The 18,474-nt window shown below is 45.1% G+C and overlaps 1 protein-coding gene across 3 annotated transcripts in view; it reads right to left on the minus strand.

Moving 5' to 3' along the window:
* Positions 1–423: 423 nt before the first annotated feature.
* Positions 424–18,474, minus strand: part of TMEM184B (transmembrane protein 184B) — a 30,673-nt gene continuing 12,622 nt past the window's right edge. For 2 of the 3 annotated variants that reach the window (XM_088055526.1, XM_088055525.1), the window contains exons 2-10: positions 17,987–18,247; positions 15,515–15,680; positions 12,202–12,292; positions 11,593–11,668; positions 8,342–8,433; positions 7,875–8,044; positions 5,725–5,919; positions 4,825–4,848; positions 424–3,776 (exon numbers count right to left, since the gene is read on the minus strand). In XM_088055526.1, the coding sequence (XP_087911652.1) occupies positions 3,535–3,776; positions 4,825–4,848; positions 5,725–5,919; positions 7,875–8,044; positions 8,342–8,433; positions 11,593–11,668; positions 12,202–12,292; positions 15,515–15,680; positions 17,987–18,247 (1,317 nt within the window). In that variant the 3' untranslated portion in view covers positions 424–3,534. The remainder of the gene's footprint in view (positions 3,777–4,824; positions 4,849–5,724; positions 5,920–7,874; positions 8,045–8,341; positions 8,434–11,592; positions 11,669–12,201; positions 12,293–15,514; positions 15,681–17,986; positions 18,248–18,474) is intronic. The other variant, XM_005527611.3, reaches the window with a different exon arrangement.

The following is an 18,474-nucleotide window of genomic DNA, read 5'->3' on the forward strand; positions in this document are numbered from 1 at the left end:
GTCCCAAATGCCCAGGTGGGCCAGGTCCCCAGCAGGCTGCAGCACTCAGGATGGTTTGGGGGTCTGACAATTCCCATTCCCTCTGTCACTGCAAATGGCCCCAGCCCCAAACACTGCTCATGGAAGAAAATCCAAAAGCCATTGTTTGCTGGGGTCCTCTCTTTCCCCCTTGGTGTTTCACTGTGAGCACCTAAGGAAGGATTCATCTCTACTCCAGGTTTTTGACACATGGGTTTCACTCCTGCCTTGGGCCAGCAGTGGTGTTTCAGTCCAGGGTGCTGCAGTGATGCTTCTCCATCAGCTCCTACATAGATACATGGAGCTTTCCTTCTAAGAAGAGGACAAGAGATCCTGACCCACCAAGCCTCAGTCCCTGCAAGGAGGAAAAACTCAGAGAAGTCACCCAGACAGCACCACACAGAGGCAGTTTAAGTACAATCTATATTATCTCTATATTTTTTATTTGTCATCATATTTGCTCATTTCTGCGGAGTATAACGTCACAAAGACCAAAATAGAGAGCGGCTTGTCGCTGAGCTCACATCAGTTAAACACAATAGGTACAAAACTAGGTGACTCTGTCTTATTTATCATACTTTTTTTCAGTCATTTATATACAAAGAACTACTCTATATGGAAAAATAATAAACAAATCCCATGGGTATGTTACATGGTAAACAAAAAAGGAAGGAAGGAAGGAGAGCAGGTGAGAGACAGCAGCTCCAAGGGTCTACTCCTGGAACCAGCACATTTCTTGGGCTCTGGGCTACCATGAGCAGACCTACAAGACCATGGATGCCTTGGCCTTCTTGGTCTCAAGCTCTGGATCTCGTATTTGTTCCTCCAACACAAAGCGGCTTCAGAGCCAGAGCTTGCTCTGGCACTTGCCGGTCATGACGGAGAGCAGGAAGCTCAGTGATGGCTGATTTTGTGTGATGTTAAAAAACATATATATATATATATATATATAAAAAATTATAAAGTAGGGCAGCTGGCTTGTTGGGTACTAGCTCACCAAGCTCCTCCAAAGGCAGCTGGTGCAAAAGAGTTATACTTGAAACCATTACACACAGGATGCTTTGAGAATATCCAGATCCTCTGCACAGTGCATGTATATATATATATATATATATATGTATGTATATATGTGTATATATATATATATATATATATATGTATGCAGGAGACATTTCAGAATAAGTTCTAAGAAATGCTTCTCTAAGCCTGGACCACCTTCACGCTCAATGGGGCAATCACACAGATTTCAGCCACCAAAATGCAACAAAGACTGGGGGCAGTCACCAAGTGATACTGATCATCAAGGCCTGCAAATGCAAAGAAAGGGGAGGATGGGATCATGTCCCATGCCTCACTTTCCTAAGAGAGAAAGTAACATCAGTATCTTGCATTAAAGGACTATTAATCAAAGCCACAGAAAACAGAAGCAAAGTCTGTTCAACCTTCAGCCCTGCTTTCCAGACAGCTTATGCATGAGATTTTACACCAAGCCCACACAAAGCCTGGCAGAGTGTGTTTGCATGTTTAATTAAGCAGTCACAGACTTAGGAAAATTAATAACCAACAGCATGGCATTGCAGGATGTGTGTGAATGGGGAAATCCAGCAGCAGAGAAGCTGCTGGATGCACTGACCCTGCCTCCAGCTTCATCAATAGTACTGTTGCACCCATCTGCTTCACCATCTCCCAGAAACATCCCAGAACAGGAGGAGGCACTATCCTTAAGCTTTTCCCTATCATCCTCACAGCAGGGAGCAAACCTGCCTCTCTTCAAGCCCTTCTGCCCAGCTTGGGCAAAGGTGCTGAATAAATTAGGTGCTCTTCACTCACTGTCGCTTCTGAGACACTCAATGAACAAGCAGATGGATTAGGAAACAAACAGGTAAGTTCCAGGCAGCAAACCAGACTCCAATTCTCCTATCAGAACAGCAAGGAGCAATCCAGAATCACAAAGGTCTGCTCTTGGCAGGGAAGGGGTCAAGCAGGAAAGGAATGGAGAAACTACAGCTGAGCACAGCAGCTTGCTCCAATCTCTCAATTTTGCTTCCTGCTTGCAGGTAGGAACATCTGAGCTGTAGCACTTGAGTGTGCTACCCACTTTTCCCCTGGATAAATTTAAGCAAGCAAGAGAAATTTCCTGGTCCCTGGATAGATCTACAGAGGGATCACTTTCATTCTGGCTCCACTAAGTACCCATGGGTTCATCCAAAACCCAACAGAAGCAAGGGGAAGCTTCTCCCACTTCTGTGGATGCTGGTTCTACTCTTGATAGCACTGCAGGTGCAGCAGAGCCTGTGAAATGTGCAGCAGCAGCAGCAATTGCTGCCTGAGAAAATAAGAGACAAATTTGACCAGCCAGGTCATGTCAGGTTTCAAGTCTGCTCCACCTTCCTCAGAACAGCTACAGAGATAAAAACAAAGGAGTGTGCAACATTCCTTCCTGAATATTCCAGCCTAAGGGTGAAACTTGTGTAGCTCAGAGAAAGTCAGTGAGGATGAGCATGGGGAAGAGCTACCTGTGAGAGACCAGGACCTGCTCTGGCAGCTGTCTCTAACAGGGGCAGATGTGATGCTGGGGGACAGGAAACAAGAAGAAAAACTGGTTTTGTGTTTACATATTTTCCCGTCCCAAAGAGGAGTGAAGGGGCCAGAGCTCTACAAACTTCCACCATCTATCATAGCCAGTCCTCAGTCTTGTTAACAGGAGACAGATGCTCCAGGGAGGCTTCCTGTCACAGGAACACCAGGGAGATGGGAAGTTTGGACACCTGGTGATTAAAAAACTCCACCCTTGTGAAAAAGTAATTCCATCCCCACTGAGCTTCAACAAGCTTTTATAGCAACTGAGGATGCAGGGAGCCAAGGAACCTGAAGAAAGCCCTGTCCTTTTCCCCTTTGCTCCCTCAAGTGACTCAAGGACTCATAACCAGGTGCTCCGGAGGGTGAGGACAGATATTCCTTACTTAGCACTCAAGGCAATGGCTATATAAGAAAGACCAGTCTCTGGTCTGGTCCTCAGGAATGCTTATGGCTGCATCCCCATCCTATTTCCCAAGCATCACAGAGATGTTAGTGCCAAGGAGTTGGGGAGAAAACTGTGCCTAAGTCAACCATTCAGGAAAAGAAATAGAAAGCAGTCAGGTTGTCCTGTTAGAAAAAAAAAACCAAAAACATTTTTGGCTACAACTCTAGGCTCTGGCCAGTTACACTCCACACCAAGCTGAGCAGGCGTGGGAAACCAGAGCCCCAAACTCTGGAGTTTTGCTTGAATCAATTCAATTTGATTGCTGCTGTAAGGGATGGGCTTGAGCATGGAGTCCTGGCCATTCTGCCACCTCCACATTGCTCATCGTGTCCGTACCCACAAAAGCTAATGGGAAGCGCCCACTTCTGCAATCTTTACTCTCTAGGAAGTGATATGACTTGTGTGTTTCTGCATTAATAAATTATTAAAAATAAAATAAAATAAAAAAAAAACAGAAGGAAAATGACAGCCTGTGCTGGCAGTTTCCCCTCCTAGAATTCATCATCGGAGCTCAGCAAGAGGGTCTTCTCGTTGTCACGGGCACCGGAGCAGCTGTGGGAGCGCGAGATAACGTGGCTGCCATTGCGCCAGGGGGGACCGTGCTCCAGTGTCGACTGTTGGGTGTACTGCTGGTAGGCTGGAGAGAAGTTGTGGATCGCATCTTGGACAATGTCATGGGGATTCATGGTCTCCTTGAGGCTGCTGGAGATGCTCTTCATGGGAGCACAGCGACCTGTTTGGGGAAGACAGGAAGGGACACGTAAAGAACACTGCTGCCTTCCCCACACCCCTTAATACGGTGTAAGGAGAACAGGGAACAAACATGCAGGTCTAGATCCCGTAGAAGATGTGTTACAGACTTCCTTAAGCAGCTGCTGAGGAAATTTGCCACACAAATAGTGTTGAGTTTTACCAGTGGTGCTCCTCAACCCAGCCACTGAGAGCCAAGTGAATCTACCACAGCACCAAATGGGGGACACACCATGGGAACGGGACACACCCACAGTGACAACCTCCACTACACACTATTAGTGCTGGCCTGGGTGTGCAACAAATACAGCCAGGTAGGGAGGTGCTCCTCTAAACACTTTAAGAAGACAAAAACTAAGTAAATTCTAAAAATATAGGAGAAATGGCATCTGCCATTCCACCCACTAGAAATTAAGACTGCTAGGTGGTACCAAAGTGCCCATGGGAAGGACATCATACAAGTAAAAAGCAGCGCAAAGTAAGGAAAGGAGGGAAACTGGTGGTACTAGAGGCAGAATTACCCCACGTGTCATGATGATACCAGGAAGAAAGCAGCAGTTGGAAAATGTACCACCCGAGTGCTAAGCACAGAGGGAAGCTGTGTCTCCTTCTAGGAGATGCCATGTCTCATGGCTTCTAGATTCCATTTCCAGTGTGGGCTTCTGGCTCTGCTCCATTATGGGATGAGCTCCCCAGAGAACCAAAGTATGCTGATCATCTGTGGCAATTATAAAAATGAAGGGAGGCTGGGGTGAGAGCAGCTCCTTTGGGAGCCTGCACAACTCTTTGGAGAGAGATTCCCACAGCTCTGACACAAATGCTCTAAAGCTATGCGTTAATGCCCACGTGGCTGTTACACTACTTATAATCCCGACAACCCTAAAGCAGCTGTGTGAGGCGGTGGAGTTACAGACTTGTAAGGAAAGGGGAACAAGGGACAGGGGAGGTTGTAGGCAGGCTGGGAATCAGGAGAGAACAGCATCCCAGCTAAAAACCAACCGAGACAAACACACAAAGCATGCTGTACCTACCGTATGGCCCATATGATGGAACAGCTGCATCAGGGACCAGTGGCCAAAGCAAGGGAGAGATAAAAGGAAGAGGAAAGAGACAGAGACAGAGAAAGAGGAAATAACAAGAACTGAACAAGGCCCACCGCCGAAACATTCCCCACTGTACTGATCTGTAGTTTACCCTTTCATCACCCACAGATCTCATCTCCCCCCAACCACTGTTTTTCAAAACCTCTGGGGCTGACTCGGATGGAGGGGTCAACTACATCAACACTGCCTGAGGACTGCTGTCTTCCAGCACCTCAGCCCAGATGTCCCCGAGAAGGAAGGAATCCCTTTATTTGGAAAACACTGCAGAGAGTAGGCGTAAAACCCCCTTTTCCCAGACATAACAGCCATCTTCCTCTTCCCCAAAATAAGAACCTTCCTTATAGCAGCCCAGCCCTCAAAAAGTCATTACAGGAAGGTCCTCCTCCTCCTCCTCTGTGACAAACATATTGCCAAAGCACAGCCTCATCTTCCCAAGCCAGATTCAAAACAGAGCCTGTTTTAGGCCCTGTCCCTCCTGCCTCCAGTCTTGCACAATCTGGAGCAATGGAGTTCCCCTTTGGGGAGATGGGAAGAAGGACAAACCCACTCCACCAAAACAATGCAACACCTTACAGCCCTCAGGTCTGCAACAAGTTGTCGTGGGTGGCATACTGGAGAACTGAAAAGGGAACAGTGCAATTCAGGCAAGGTTTCTGCCCCAGAGAGCTGTTGCACAATGAATCTGTTCAGACACCACACAGGAGGGGATGTGGTGTTTTCCAAGCTATCGAGTTGGGAGTCATATCAATGTGCTGGCTGCCTGAGGGATGGTCTCCACCCAGTCTCACTACCAAAGAGACAAGCCACATGCACTAGCATACTTCCTACCTTGGGCATCAATTCTCTTGTCCACGTACACCTTGTATGTGAAGGCATGGCGCAGGGCAATGGCTGCAAAGAACATCTCCACACAAATAATGAAGTCTTGATAGCCAGCAGCTACTGTGCCTTCACCCACAGACACATTAGCAGAGTGGATTTTGGGGATGGCACCGCACTTTTCTAAGATGGCCAACAGCATCCCTAAACAAAGTAATAAGCTCATGTAAATGTGCAGGAAACATGGTCTCACAGTAAATGCAAAGAATGGAAATAGCTGTTTGTGCTGTATGTCCTCAACACAACCCCACTCACCACGGGGACTACAGAGTGGGCTACAAACACTCACCTATAGTCACTTTTACAACGGAGAACAGAAGAATAAAATGAGACAAATACATTTAGGCAAAGAATGTTCAAACACTGATCCTCTTCTATTCTCAACTGACACATAAACTGTGGAGCTAACTGGAGCAGGACTTTATCAAGTCCAAAAGAGTAAGAAGAGTCCGATATTTCTGTAAGCAATCCTGTGATCTCAGTGTTGTCCCAAAATAGGTACTTTCACACAATGTGCAAGAGGGCAATCCACACAAAGAGTCAAGGTATTTGGCTTATTTACAGTTCTGCATAGAAAGGGGTGCTGGCTGGCAAATCCACAAAGCCAGCATGATGACTACCAAAGCTCTTTGCTATTTATACACTTTAGCAAACAAAGTCACTAATGTTCCTTGGCTAAAAATTACTTAATTCTCTTTTTAATTAGTATTCTGTCTTCTATTGGTTAATGATCCTCTCACTGCTCATGCTAATTAGTCTGCATGATCAGTCTGTCTTTCTCTCCTTTCGAGTCGGTGGTTTCTTGGATCAGTGGCCATGATCTCCCCCTGCCAGAATTACCTCTTACTCTGTTGGAGCTGATTCAGCACAGTTGCTGAGCTGTCTTTATTAGTTTCTTCCTTATCTTGGGGGTTTTGGCAAATGTATTTGTGGCTTGTGAATTCTGCACTCTTAACGTCCACTATCTGTGGTACATCCTTCTTCCCAAGCTTTGTTAACCTCCCCTGAGGTCACTGAAAAATGTTGATCCTTAAACCTTAACAAGGCAATTCTACTGTCAAGTAATTTGTCTTTCTAACACCTGGACATCACTTGGAGTTTGTTTGTTAGCTGCTGTTTCACAGATTAAACCTCTTTTCTTGTTGGTTGGACTTGAAAGCATACAAAGATCAAACACTAAAGAACATCCTTTCTTAAGAAAATTTTGACATATTCCATATTTTGCAACATCAGCACTTGCACTAGCTAAAACAAGAACTGAAGTAACAGAACTTTTCATTTAATCATATTAGTGTTTTCTGACACACTGCTGCAATAAAGAAGTTTCTCCCTGTCCACAGCTTGGTGGCTGAAAAATTTCAGAGAAGACAAAGTGCATGACCAGATGCCTCAAGATGATAAACTAGACAGCTTATTAGTTTGTCTGTAACAGGGAGGATGTGCTATACTCCAACAGCCTAAATTCCACCTAAGTTCCTACTCAATTAGACTTTGAAGTGCAACTCAGTAAACTTAAGTAGGGCATTGAACAGGGAAATGCTTAGAGCCAATTAGTCAGAAGCACTAAGCTTAGGTGGAATTTCAACTTTCCGGCTGTTCATGTGTATGAATTCTGAATGTCCTTCTCCCGGCGGTGGTTCTGTGGCAGCACACACTGCATCCAGCCAGCTTGCTGCTTCACATACATCACAGACACACCATTAAAATTTTATTTATAGAGCACTAAAAAAAGCACTAAAAATTTTTAGATGTGCCGCTTTAATCAATAAAATGGCAGCATGCAGATAAAATGTTGGCAGCTTGTGCTTTATGACTGTTTCAGGAATGCAGAGGACTCTTCAGCCTATCAGCTAATTTTGCCAGGTACATATTCCTTTGCACACACACACACACAGGGATAATAAGGATTCAGGGGCATATAAACAAAAATTAAACTGAGCAAAACAGGTTTCCCAGAGAAAAGCAATGAATGACTATAAACCAAATGGAATACAGAAAGACATTCCGTCTATTAGTGAACATCTGCTCTATCAACTCTTGTGTCTGAGCCCCTGCAGAGAGCTCTCTGTGCCTACCATGGGAAGGGAAAAGCAGCTCACCTTGCCAGAAGGACAGGAAGATGACAGACTTCACCATGAAGAACTTGAGGACTGGGCTATAGGGACTGAGCAGCTCACGTGTGGCAAAGTAGAAAAGGAAGAGGGCATACAGTGCCAGGCTGACAGAGATGTTGTAGATGATCGTCACATAGAGGTAGCCACTGGTTACACTGAAAAGAGAAGATATATATGAATGCCTGAAATTTCAGCATGATGTTTTCCCCTTTCCACTGTCAATGGAGAGTTCCAAAAGTCCATTTCCTTCCTACCTCCCTGTCCCATTCCCACCCCCAAAGCAAGGTAGAAGAAACATGAAACTAAAAGAGGGCTACCTCTGCCTTCTTTTCTCATACACATCAGCCCACGTAGTCCCATCTTTTCTCATGACTCAGCACACACAAGGACAATAAGCAAAGCCAGGCAGAGAAGGAGCAGCCAAATCTTGCAAGCTAAATAAATAGACTTACTCAAAGTCACCATCCTGGTACTTGCCAAAGGCCTGAAGGATGACTGTGCTGATGGCCATGAGGGGCTTCACCACACAGAACTGCAGAGTGGCCTACAGGAACGAGAGGGGAGGAATGAGAAAGCAGGTGGTGCAAGAGGACAAGTTGTCAAACCAGTAAGCACAATGGAGTGTCCACTGGGACCACTCAGCAAGGCAATACAATCCAGCCCCAGCAAGAGGTCTGACTGACCCTGCCACTTCCTAATTGATTGTGCTTGAGGACTGCAGCACCCAAAAGGAGATGAAGGAGTTTCAGAAGATGTACAAGTGCTATCTACTTGTCCAGAACGGGGAGAAAAACCTCTCTGTAGGGTTGCTCCTAGAAGCTGCTCAGCCCCACTCTTTCAGAGCTGCTTTTCACAGGCTGCACTGCACTACATTTATGCACTGTAACAGTATGAAAAACAAAAAATCCCACCCTGTGCTATGGCATAGACAGAGCAAGTTTGGCAGAGACAGTGGGGAAGGAAAGCAAACTCCAGTCCATAGTTGTCAAAAAAGTTAGGCAAAAAGGTCCCCTAGATTGCAGGGGAACCCCGCTGTCTGAGGAAGAACTTTTGACAACTGCCACAATATTAAAGCATTTTGTAAACACAGCAATATGTATTGCCACACACAAGTTAAGAGCTATTCTGTTGTCATCCACATGACCTTTACTGAATCTCCCCAAAGATTCTGTGGCACTTGGGATCCGCTCTATCCATTCTGCCTGTATAAACTATTGCTCCTATTGGGACAGAGTGTTCTCTCAAAGCCACCGCATTCTTCAACTTTCTGCAGATGTTGAACTTCAAAGTCCTAAAAAAGGGAAGACTTATGGCCCTAAAAATGTCTCCCTGAAGAGATGTGACCTGTGTCTCCCTTAAGGAGGCTGGAAGAGCCTGGGTAGGTGCTGACCTGTGTGCATGTGGGGAGGGCTATGTAAGAAAAGAAGGTAAAACCAAACAGTAATAATTGCTTTGGATACGATGCAATTTGTTAGTGGTCATAAGACTTCAAGGAGATTAAAAACCCCAGCACATGCCAGTTAGTGAGTCACTTTAAATATGTGAACTGGAAAAGGTCAAGCTAATTGGTAAACAACTCCATCCTCTGAGCTTCCCCTCCTTCCGATTTGGGGACATTTTAACCATTTCCCTGCAATCCAAACCACCATGTACTATTTTTAGCTGCTTCCCTAGAAGATGCTATAGCATATGGGAAGCACATGGATGGTGTGTGACCCATGTGTGAGGGTCACCAGACAGAGGCCCAGCAAAGAATCTTGATCAAGACATTTTTAAGAAAACAAGCTGTTCAGATTTCACACCACAAACACCAGCACACTGCTGGAGGTCCACAGGCAACACAGGCAGACTGACTGACCCACAACAGGCACCTGCCTGAGAAAAGTAGTGGGGGGATGGTGTGAAGGTGGTAAGAAAAAATGTTTATAACACGCAGATTCCTTCAGGATGAAAGGGATTGGGAAGAGGAGAACACGGGCAGGTGGTGATGGAAAGCAACAGAAGTGACAGAGATGATGAGAACAGGGCTAAAAAGGACAAGGTGTTCCTTTCAGCACATTCCTCTTCCTGATCAGCACAGTGGCGGATATTGCACACATCAGCACTGACATTTGTTCTGTTGCCCTTTCACACCAGCCTTCCCAGGATTTTGCTTTGAAAGGTCTTCCTCAAAAATCCTGGAAGTCTAGAAGTACCAGAAAGTGAACCTTGACATCAACAATTTCTCACCAAGACAATATTTAAGTTCAAGCCAAGAAGGATGGAAGTATTTAAGCATCTCTTTGCAATACACCTCCCTCACAGCCTCCACAGCAGACTTAGCAGTTAGCAAAGGGTAGGCACGAGTAGAAAAATTGCTGCCAGATACCAGCAAAAGAAAAGCAAAGTATCTACCAATGACAGAGTTGCCAAACAAGCTGGGATCTGTGAAGGTCAGCAGAAAAAAACACACCTTCCCCATTCCCCAAAGTGTGCTTCTAGTCTTCACTGTTGTGAACAAACTTTCCAAACACAGACACGTGCAACTCAGGTGGTGATAACTGCAAGAGGCTGTGGGAAATGAGAAGCAAGAAGTCTACGGGAATTTATTTCTCCAGCATTCATTCACTTTCATGGGTGTTACATCTGTTTACAATATATTTAAAAGGTAGAAGTTAACATTAGGAGCAGTAAGAATAGGTAATGCAGTGAATTAACCAAAGGGTGTCCAGATGAAACCCATGAGAAACAGCTGAAGCAACATATTGGGTTCAGACCAGAGAAGAAAAGTATCAGGCAGGAAAACAGAAAAGCTGCAAGGACAAAATATGCGACAGGGACGAACAGAACAGATAGACAAAAGAAGTGCTCCTTTGAAAATGGCCACTTGTGCAGCACAGCTTAACACTAGATATTACCATGAGGCTGCACTGTACTTCTGATGTTTCTGCATATTGCCAAAACACAGATGGCCCATGATGTTCAGGAGAAGCCAGGGCAGATATCTAGACCTGCTGACTGAAATTACAATGATCTGAATTCTTTCAAAGAACCAGACCTGCCTCACACTGTCTCCACAGAAACCTCCTGTGTTCGTTTCAGCAAGTGAACAAAACCTTGAAATTCACCTGCTGTTTCATGACAGCCAGAGGTGACTGACCTGCAAGGCACAGACAAGGGCTGTACAGAGGTTTAGGTCTCCCCCATTCACCCGCCCTTGACATACCCAGCTCAGCACAGACAGACACATATGGTGAGCAATACTCGGTTCTTCCTACAAATCAATGTGTCATGCTTAACCTCCACCCCCTCTTCAGCTCCAAACCACAATAGCAGCACTGGGAATTCAGCAGAAATTACACAACTGTGGGGTGTCTGCGACACAACACAGACATCAATTTCTTAGAGTTGAGACCTCTGTAATCCAGAAAGGAAAAGAGCTTCTTCCTAGGATTAACATCAGTTCCAAGAGAGAACTTGTGTCTTAAACTAAGGCCTTCCTGATGTGGGGTTGAGTAGAAAATGTTAAAATAATTCTTAATATGTTAAAATCATTCTTAACAAACAAACCAACCCTGAAACACCTCTTCTCAGCAGTCTGCAGGCCTCTCAAAATGCTATTAGAGTCCCTCTCAAAGATCTCAGAAATTCAGCAGGAAAAGGCACCATTGCCACCCCCACATACTTAATTTCTGCACAATGTCCCAGTTCCTCCAGCCCATACCTGTTTGCAGAATCTCAGGAATCCAATTGAATATGTCTTTCCCCACAGACAGCAAGTCCCATACACACAGCTGGACCTGAAAGAATCAAGACAAGATGACAGAGTTGACAAGCAAGATATGGGCAAAACTGCAAGATTCCTAACCTCTTTATCTACCTCTCTGTAGCAAAGTTGCATGACTGGTGCTTTCTCCAACAATGACTGCAGTTATGGCCATACCCTCTTTTAGAGACATGGGTAAAACAACATCCTGACTATGCATTGCAATTTTTTTTTTCCTGTCATTGAGTAGCATGGGGAGAAACATAGATCCTAGAGGAGACACACAGTCAACTGAAGACAAAAAAGATTCAAAGGAGGAGAAAGGAGTAAGAAAATAAACAAAGGAATAGGCAGGTGTCCAGAAAAACTGTGAATCAGTCCAGCTTGCCTAAGAGGATGTGATCAGCCTGATATGTCTCAGAGCAAGATACTGGTAAATCATCATCATCTATGCTGCCCAGTTCCAGCAGACGTTTGCCACCTGACACAGTTTTTCAGGACAGGGATAGAGAAATAGTAGATGGGCACAGAAGGAGGACAGCGTCATGCTGTAAGCACAATACTCACTCAATTGGTTTTCCTCTGATCTCAGACATGATGGAGCTCTCCCCTCCCAAGTACTCATAGCAGAGGCTGAGAAAGTTGTATATTACAAAGGCTGCAAAGACATCAATCACAGTAAGATGACAACCAACTTCAAAACAGGTGCAAGGACCAAGAGTACAGGCAACAGACCAAACATTAGCAGGGACTGCTTATGCAGCACCTTTCCCTTCAAAGCACTCCAGATTTTCACTGCATTTATCATCCTACCTCAGCACTCACAAGACTATCTGAATGGGAGTTTGGCCAAGCTCCCAGGCCAGTTCCATGACTCATGCCAAAAGGGTCACAGCACCATTTAGAACTGTGGTCAGTCTCTGTTTTATTTGGCATCTGTAAGATGCCATTCTTCACAGGGTTCCTGTGCATTATTCCAGGACATTACACTGGTACTAAATAATCTGGAAAAGGTATCTCTGATCCATCAGCCATATGTTATCTCCTGTATTTAACCTTTCAGCTGATGAACACAGTTTGTCATCCATTTATAACAATCAGTGAAACTCTGTTTTCATGTCTTGTGGGGACTTTTGCAAAACAGGCTCTGTGCTTCATTTTCTCAAAAAGATGAAATTTCTTGTGTGCTGAATAAACTTCTCCTTAGGCCACCTCATTTCTGTCTTCCCCAGCAGCCTGGTACAGATGACAGACTGACCACTAACACTCTGCCCCATTTCAGTTCCCCATAACTACAGATCTATCTCCTTTTCATGGGATCTGAACTCGCTTAAATGTGCATGAAGTGAGCCTGTATACACCCAGTCTGCCACTCTCTTGTTATAATTGCTGTTGGACCCTCAAAGTTGTGAGATTTTTTAGGGCAAGGACTGTACTTCTGCATTTGTCACAGACAGCATTGGGGAAAAATGACAGACCAGATGACACTCCTTGCAAGATTCCTATGGTCACCCGCATCTGGACATTCCCTCAAATGACAACACCCAAATCTGGGTTTTGCCCCAAATAGCTGGGATAGAAACAGCAGTCTCAAGGAACTTTAAAATAAGAACAGAAACCTAATAATGTACAACACTGAGAAGTTGATCTCCCCAAGCAGCCAGTTATTAGACCTGAGGTCAATTTTTCCACATGAATGATCTTCCAAAGTCAGACAAATTCTTCTATATAAGCATCCAAACTATGCCCTGGCAAAGAGATACTCCACGCTTCCCAAAACACTTATAGTCTCAAAACATTGTACTTATGGCTTGTAGACGTGTCTAGCTGGCAAGACTGCTATGGCACATAAAAGCCAATGGTATACATGCTTCTATGTATGTAATTGGGATATTGTTATTCCATCTGTAATCCCTATTATTGAATGAAGTTCACACAGTAATGATTTTGCCAGAGCTTTAATTAGGACAGAAAACACCAACCACGGAAAACTTATTTAAATAACTGTGGTAACCCCTTTTGCCTTCAATATTCCAGCAACTCAGCTGACAGCTCCCAGCACCCAAAGGAAGAAAAGCTGAGCTTTTCCTATTGTCCTCCAGTGACCCCTGCCCTCTGATGTAGTCATTACAATACCAGTTGCCCATTCCCCAAGCACCAGGGAAGAGATGACATCAGAGGAAGAAAACAAAACAAAACAAAACGGAGGAATATCTGTCCATTCATCCCCAAAAGAAGCATTAACTAGCAAAGCTCATCTCACCAGCAAAGAACTCTTCTCCCATTCTCAAACCACACCCATCAGATGGTATTCATGGTATCAACATAACAAAAAAAAACCCCAAACAATCTCTATTTGTGTCAGTGTTTCTGACATCCTAGTTTGTACAGAAGCAGTCACATAAAAGAATAACACCAGAAGAGGCTCCTCCAAACACACACTACAAAATACAGTCCATAAATGGCTTAAGAGAGCTTTCATAATTTATTAGTAGGGTCTTCTTCCACTATTCCCTAACAGCCCACTTTGCAATGTAAAATCTTTCCAAGAAATAAATAAGGTGGATGGCAAGAGAGGGAAGAGGACAAAAAGGCTGTTTTGAAGCAATCTCCAGAAAAAGTGAGGGAGAGAACCTGCTTTCCAAAGGTGTTTTCACCTCCACTTGTAGCTGCCTCACACAGGCCAACATGCCGAGGTGAACTCTGGAACATGGGCAGCCTCCTGAGCAGATGCTCAAATGTTTGCAAACTCCCACAGCTAGAGAGGCAGAGGGATAGTGGCTGTTGCAAGGAGAGCAGCAGGCTCCCTGCTAGACCTATATACAGGCACAGGGTGGGGAAAGAAAAAAGCCTAGGCCCAAACAAAGATGCTTTCTTGCATCACATGTGCACATTTGCCATCTGCTGCTGCATCCAGAGCATTGTTGTGGACATGAAGGAAGGCCTGCTGGTCCCTTCAGCTGATTCACTTGTTCTCATGGCCAGGGGCAACTCTCTGCAATGCATATCTCACCAAAACACCAACGATTTAGGATTTAATGAGGGTATGGTGATAAATTGTCCTCAAAAAGACATTGCTAGAGTGCAGTATCCCCTGCTGAGTGGGCAGAGGCTTCTTTCAGGATGAGACCAGGAGGGAAGTAACAACAGCATTTACAGGAAAGTAACCATTTCCCTGACATACAGTGGTAATGGTATTACTGCAGCAGATAGCCAAAACCAAGCAGGTGCTCATCCTGAACGTGGCATCCTCGCTTCTACAGGACTCCAAAGCACTTCACACTTCACTAGCCCCAGCATGTGACCACTGTGCTACCCTGTGCAAGCACACAAGTGGCCACAGGATGGGACCAGAACAATACATTGCTAACAAGCCGCAGCAGGAACACAGGACAAGGCAAGTGTCTGGCTACTAAATACTGTTAAAAGAGACAGGAGCTAAGAAATACCTCACTTTCTAACATCCAGATACCATCAGATTTTTTGGCTTTACCAAAAGCTTTTACCTTCCTGAAGCAAACAACCCCATAAAATCATAAACTTAAGTCTCTACAGAACCCTGAAGGGAAGGCTTATGCTCAGAGGCCAGTGAGGGAGAGAGTCAAGTTGGACAGGGCTTTGAGCAACCTGTCTAGTGAAAGATGTCCCAGCCCATGGCAGGGGTGCTGCACTAGATGAACTTTAAAGATCTGTCCTGAGACAAACCATCCTATCATTCTATGATTTTCAGTCACTAAGCAAGCAAGCCATGATCATCCTGTTAGGCACACCATTCAGTAGGTGACAGCAATGCTTTCTCCATGTTCTCAACCAGAAATAAAGTTCTCTCAGGGCAGAGACTTCCCAGCACCAACCCATTTTCTGTCTGACCCCTCCTTACCTTCATAGCAGTCCCGCACTGTGCCAAAGTAAACATAGTACTGGTCATTGGTGAAGAACAGGAGACTGAGCCATGAGTCAAAGGCATAAATGGGAACAATGAAGAGGATCCGAACGATGTAGCGCTGTTCATTTGGGCAGCTATAGCAGCGGAGATGCATGTAGATCTGAGAGACAGAGAGGGGAGACCAGGATCAGTGGTATATGGAGCAGAGAGGAGAAAGCAGACCTGAAGAGTCAACTGGGCCAGGAAAAACAAACTCAGTAAATCACCTCTCAATTGCCTCCAGCAGCCTCAAGGTGATGAACATAAAAGAAAAGATAAACCACTGTTATCATATGGCACTGGCATAGCAACCCTTAGTTTGCAGAGAGGGCAAAGGCGAGGGAAGAGAAAATGAAGGCATTTCTAATCTAGTTTCTTATAGGGAACTGATTTATTCTTACATCACCTTGCCCACATTCTTTTTGTTCATACCCATTTTTCCAGTCATCAGTCCTACATTCCTGCTATCCTCTTTTAAGTGCCTAAGATTCATAACACTGCAGGCTGCTTTTCTGTGAGAGGGGAAGGTATGCACACTTAAGCACAAACTCATTGTGAACACTCCATTGGCTGTTTTGGATGCTTTCGAGACTTTCACCTGAAACAACCTAAGAGAACCCTTCACAGCACATCCCAAAGCTGATAAGCCACAGCTCATCTGCTCAAAAGGTGTCATTCTGCACACGGGTGACAGCACAGGCACAAAGGGTCAGCCATCAAGGGAGCACTGAGCTCATGCAGTGTGCTCAAAGGAGCCACACAGTTTGTTCTGTCTGACTGCACAAATGCCAATCCCTCTAAGTCACTGGCTGGGGGGAGCACGGCATCCCCACCCTATCCACTCCCACCACTCACAGTTCCTGAGCCATCATTAAATCCCACACCTAAGATGCTTTTTTACAGAATACCCACCTCCCCAAAAAGGTATTGACCACAAGCACACCCTGAAGATGAGCACAACCCCTGTAATGCCCTAATAACATGGGCAGAGCTTCAGCACGATTTGTGGGTACACTCTCTTGACCACGGAGTCAAGAGAGGCAAGGCCTCTGAACAGCAATTCTCATTGAGCTGTTGTCCCAGCTGCTGGAATTAGTAACAGCCAGCTGATTACATATGTGCCTTACCGCTGATTCTGCTGCCTGAAGAGGTACAAGCATTTGTTTGAAGCTTCACCCTGGATTTTGGGGTGCTGTGAGGATTTAGTCCAGAGACTAAAAAAACATACATTGACAATCTTATTTTTGAACTATAAGGGAGAGGGGCTTGTGTCTCCCCACCTGTCTGCTGCTTGTCCCTCCCTGGTCAAAACTGACTGAAGGGCTCAAAAATACTTCTGCTTCCTTTCACTATGAAGGGCTCAAAAATACTTCCGATTCCTCTTCTTAACCCATGAGGAGCTCACAAAAAGCTTATTTCCTGAGAAGAACAGACTGAAAATAAGCTAATAAACCTTAGAGATATTTTTGCCTTGCGACAATCCCAGTGACACATCTCATCCAGCAGAGAGACAGCTGACACCAGAGTTCAAATGACTCCAAGCTTTGTCCTTGGGATGTCAAAAGAGCCCTGTGATCCATGTGCCTAGGAGAGCATAGGAACTGCTGCCATGTAAGAGGACAACAGCGTGTTTCAATCAACAGTGTCTCTCTGGCGCTGACCTCCAGCAGTTTCTTCAGAGGAAGGCATTAATGCCTAACTGTGCAATGTTACACTGCAGAGGAAAATTTCTTCCTACCCTCAGCAGGTGATCAATTTGACAGGAGGATCCATAGCACTTGTAATTGTTACCCAAGCTGGTGAAACTGCAGGAGCTACTCTTATTCATCTGTGACTAATCCATTTTTTACCTTCAACCTTCACTAGCCCCTGTACTCCATCAATAGACTGTACTTTTCTAGATTCTAGTCATCTCTCTGGAATCTACAATCCAACAGGTACAAAACATGGGTTGATAAATAACAGGGCTTGTGTTTCCCCACTGTATTTTTCAGTTCACATGACAACTGTATGAAAGAGAGGTACAGAACAGGATGCAGTTTGACTTATTCTGGCTCCCAGGACACCTGCCCCAGACAGAGGGGAGGGGAAAAAATTAAAATGAAACATTTCCTGCTACTCCTTTCCGCAGAAGAGTTCAGCCTGTGGAATCCACTGGCACAGGAGATCAAAGGAGGAATGTCAAACAACAGGTGACTAGGATCTTTTAGCCAACAGCTGACACAATAAAAAAATGGCAACATTCAGCTAAAGAACTGTGAAAGGATGGCCTGAGATAACACACCTTTCTGCAAACCTTCAAGAGATGGCCAAATGTTTTACACCTGCTAGTTTTAAAGGGTGTGCTTCCTCTCCATTCACAATACGGAAACGTTTCTTCATGTGGGGAAAAGGAAAGGATGAGAAATAAGAGTGACAGGGTTTTACCTGATGGCAGGTGATGAGCAAAGCTGTCCATACAAAGAAACCTGAGATAGCCTGAGCAGCAGTGGTCATGAGGAATATTGGCTGCTCCACAGCCGTGGGGCTGCCATCCTCTGGCATCCAGGAGAAGTTAGGAGCCACAGCTGGAGTGGTGGCAGTTGACCCCAATCTGGGGGCTGCAGTGACATCAGTCATCATAATCATGGTGCCCTTTGGTGTGAGGTTCCAGTTGGGATTGCTAAAGAGCTGCCCACGAGGCAAGACCTGTCAGGGAAGAGAACCACAAAGCAATTGAACCCAGCTGAAAGGAGTCAGGAATGTAACAGAACTTTGCGTCTCTCACATGCCTTTCAATAGGCTGCTCACATGTTTTGTGAACAGGACCTGGGTAAGTCTGCCACTGCCACCCCTTGTGATATAACAGATCATGTGGTGCTCAGGAACCTCTGACAGCCTCCCAGAGATCATGAAATCTGGCCAATGCCATCGTC

This window comes from Pseudopodoces humilis, chromosome 5 (genome assembly GCF_049639895.1).
Source record: "Pseudopodoces humilis isolate 2021_Gansu_Grassland_sample_001 chromosome 5, ASM4963989v1, whole genome shotgun sequence".
Classification (NCBI taxonomy): domain Eukaryota; kingdom Metazoa; phylum Chordata; class Aves; order Passeriformes; family Paridae; genus Pseudopodoces; species Pseudopodoces humilis.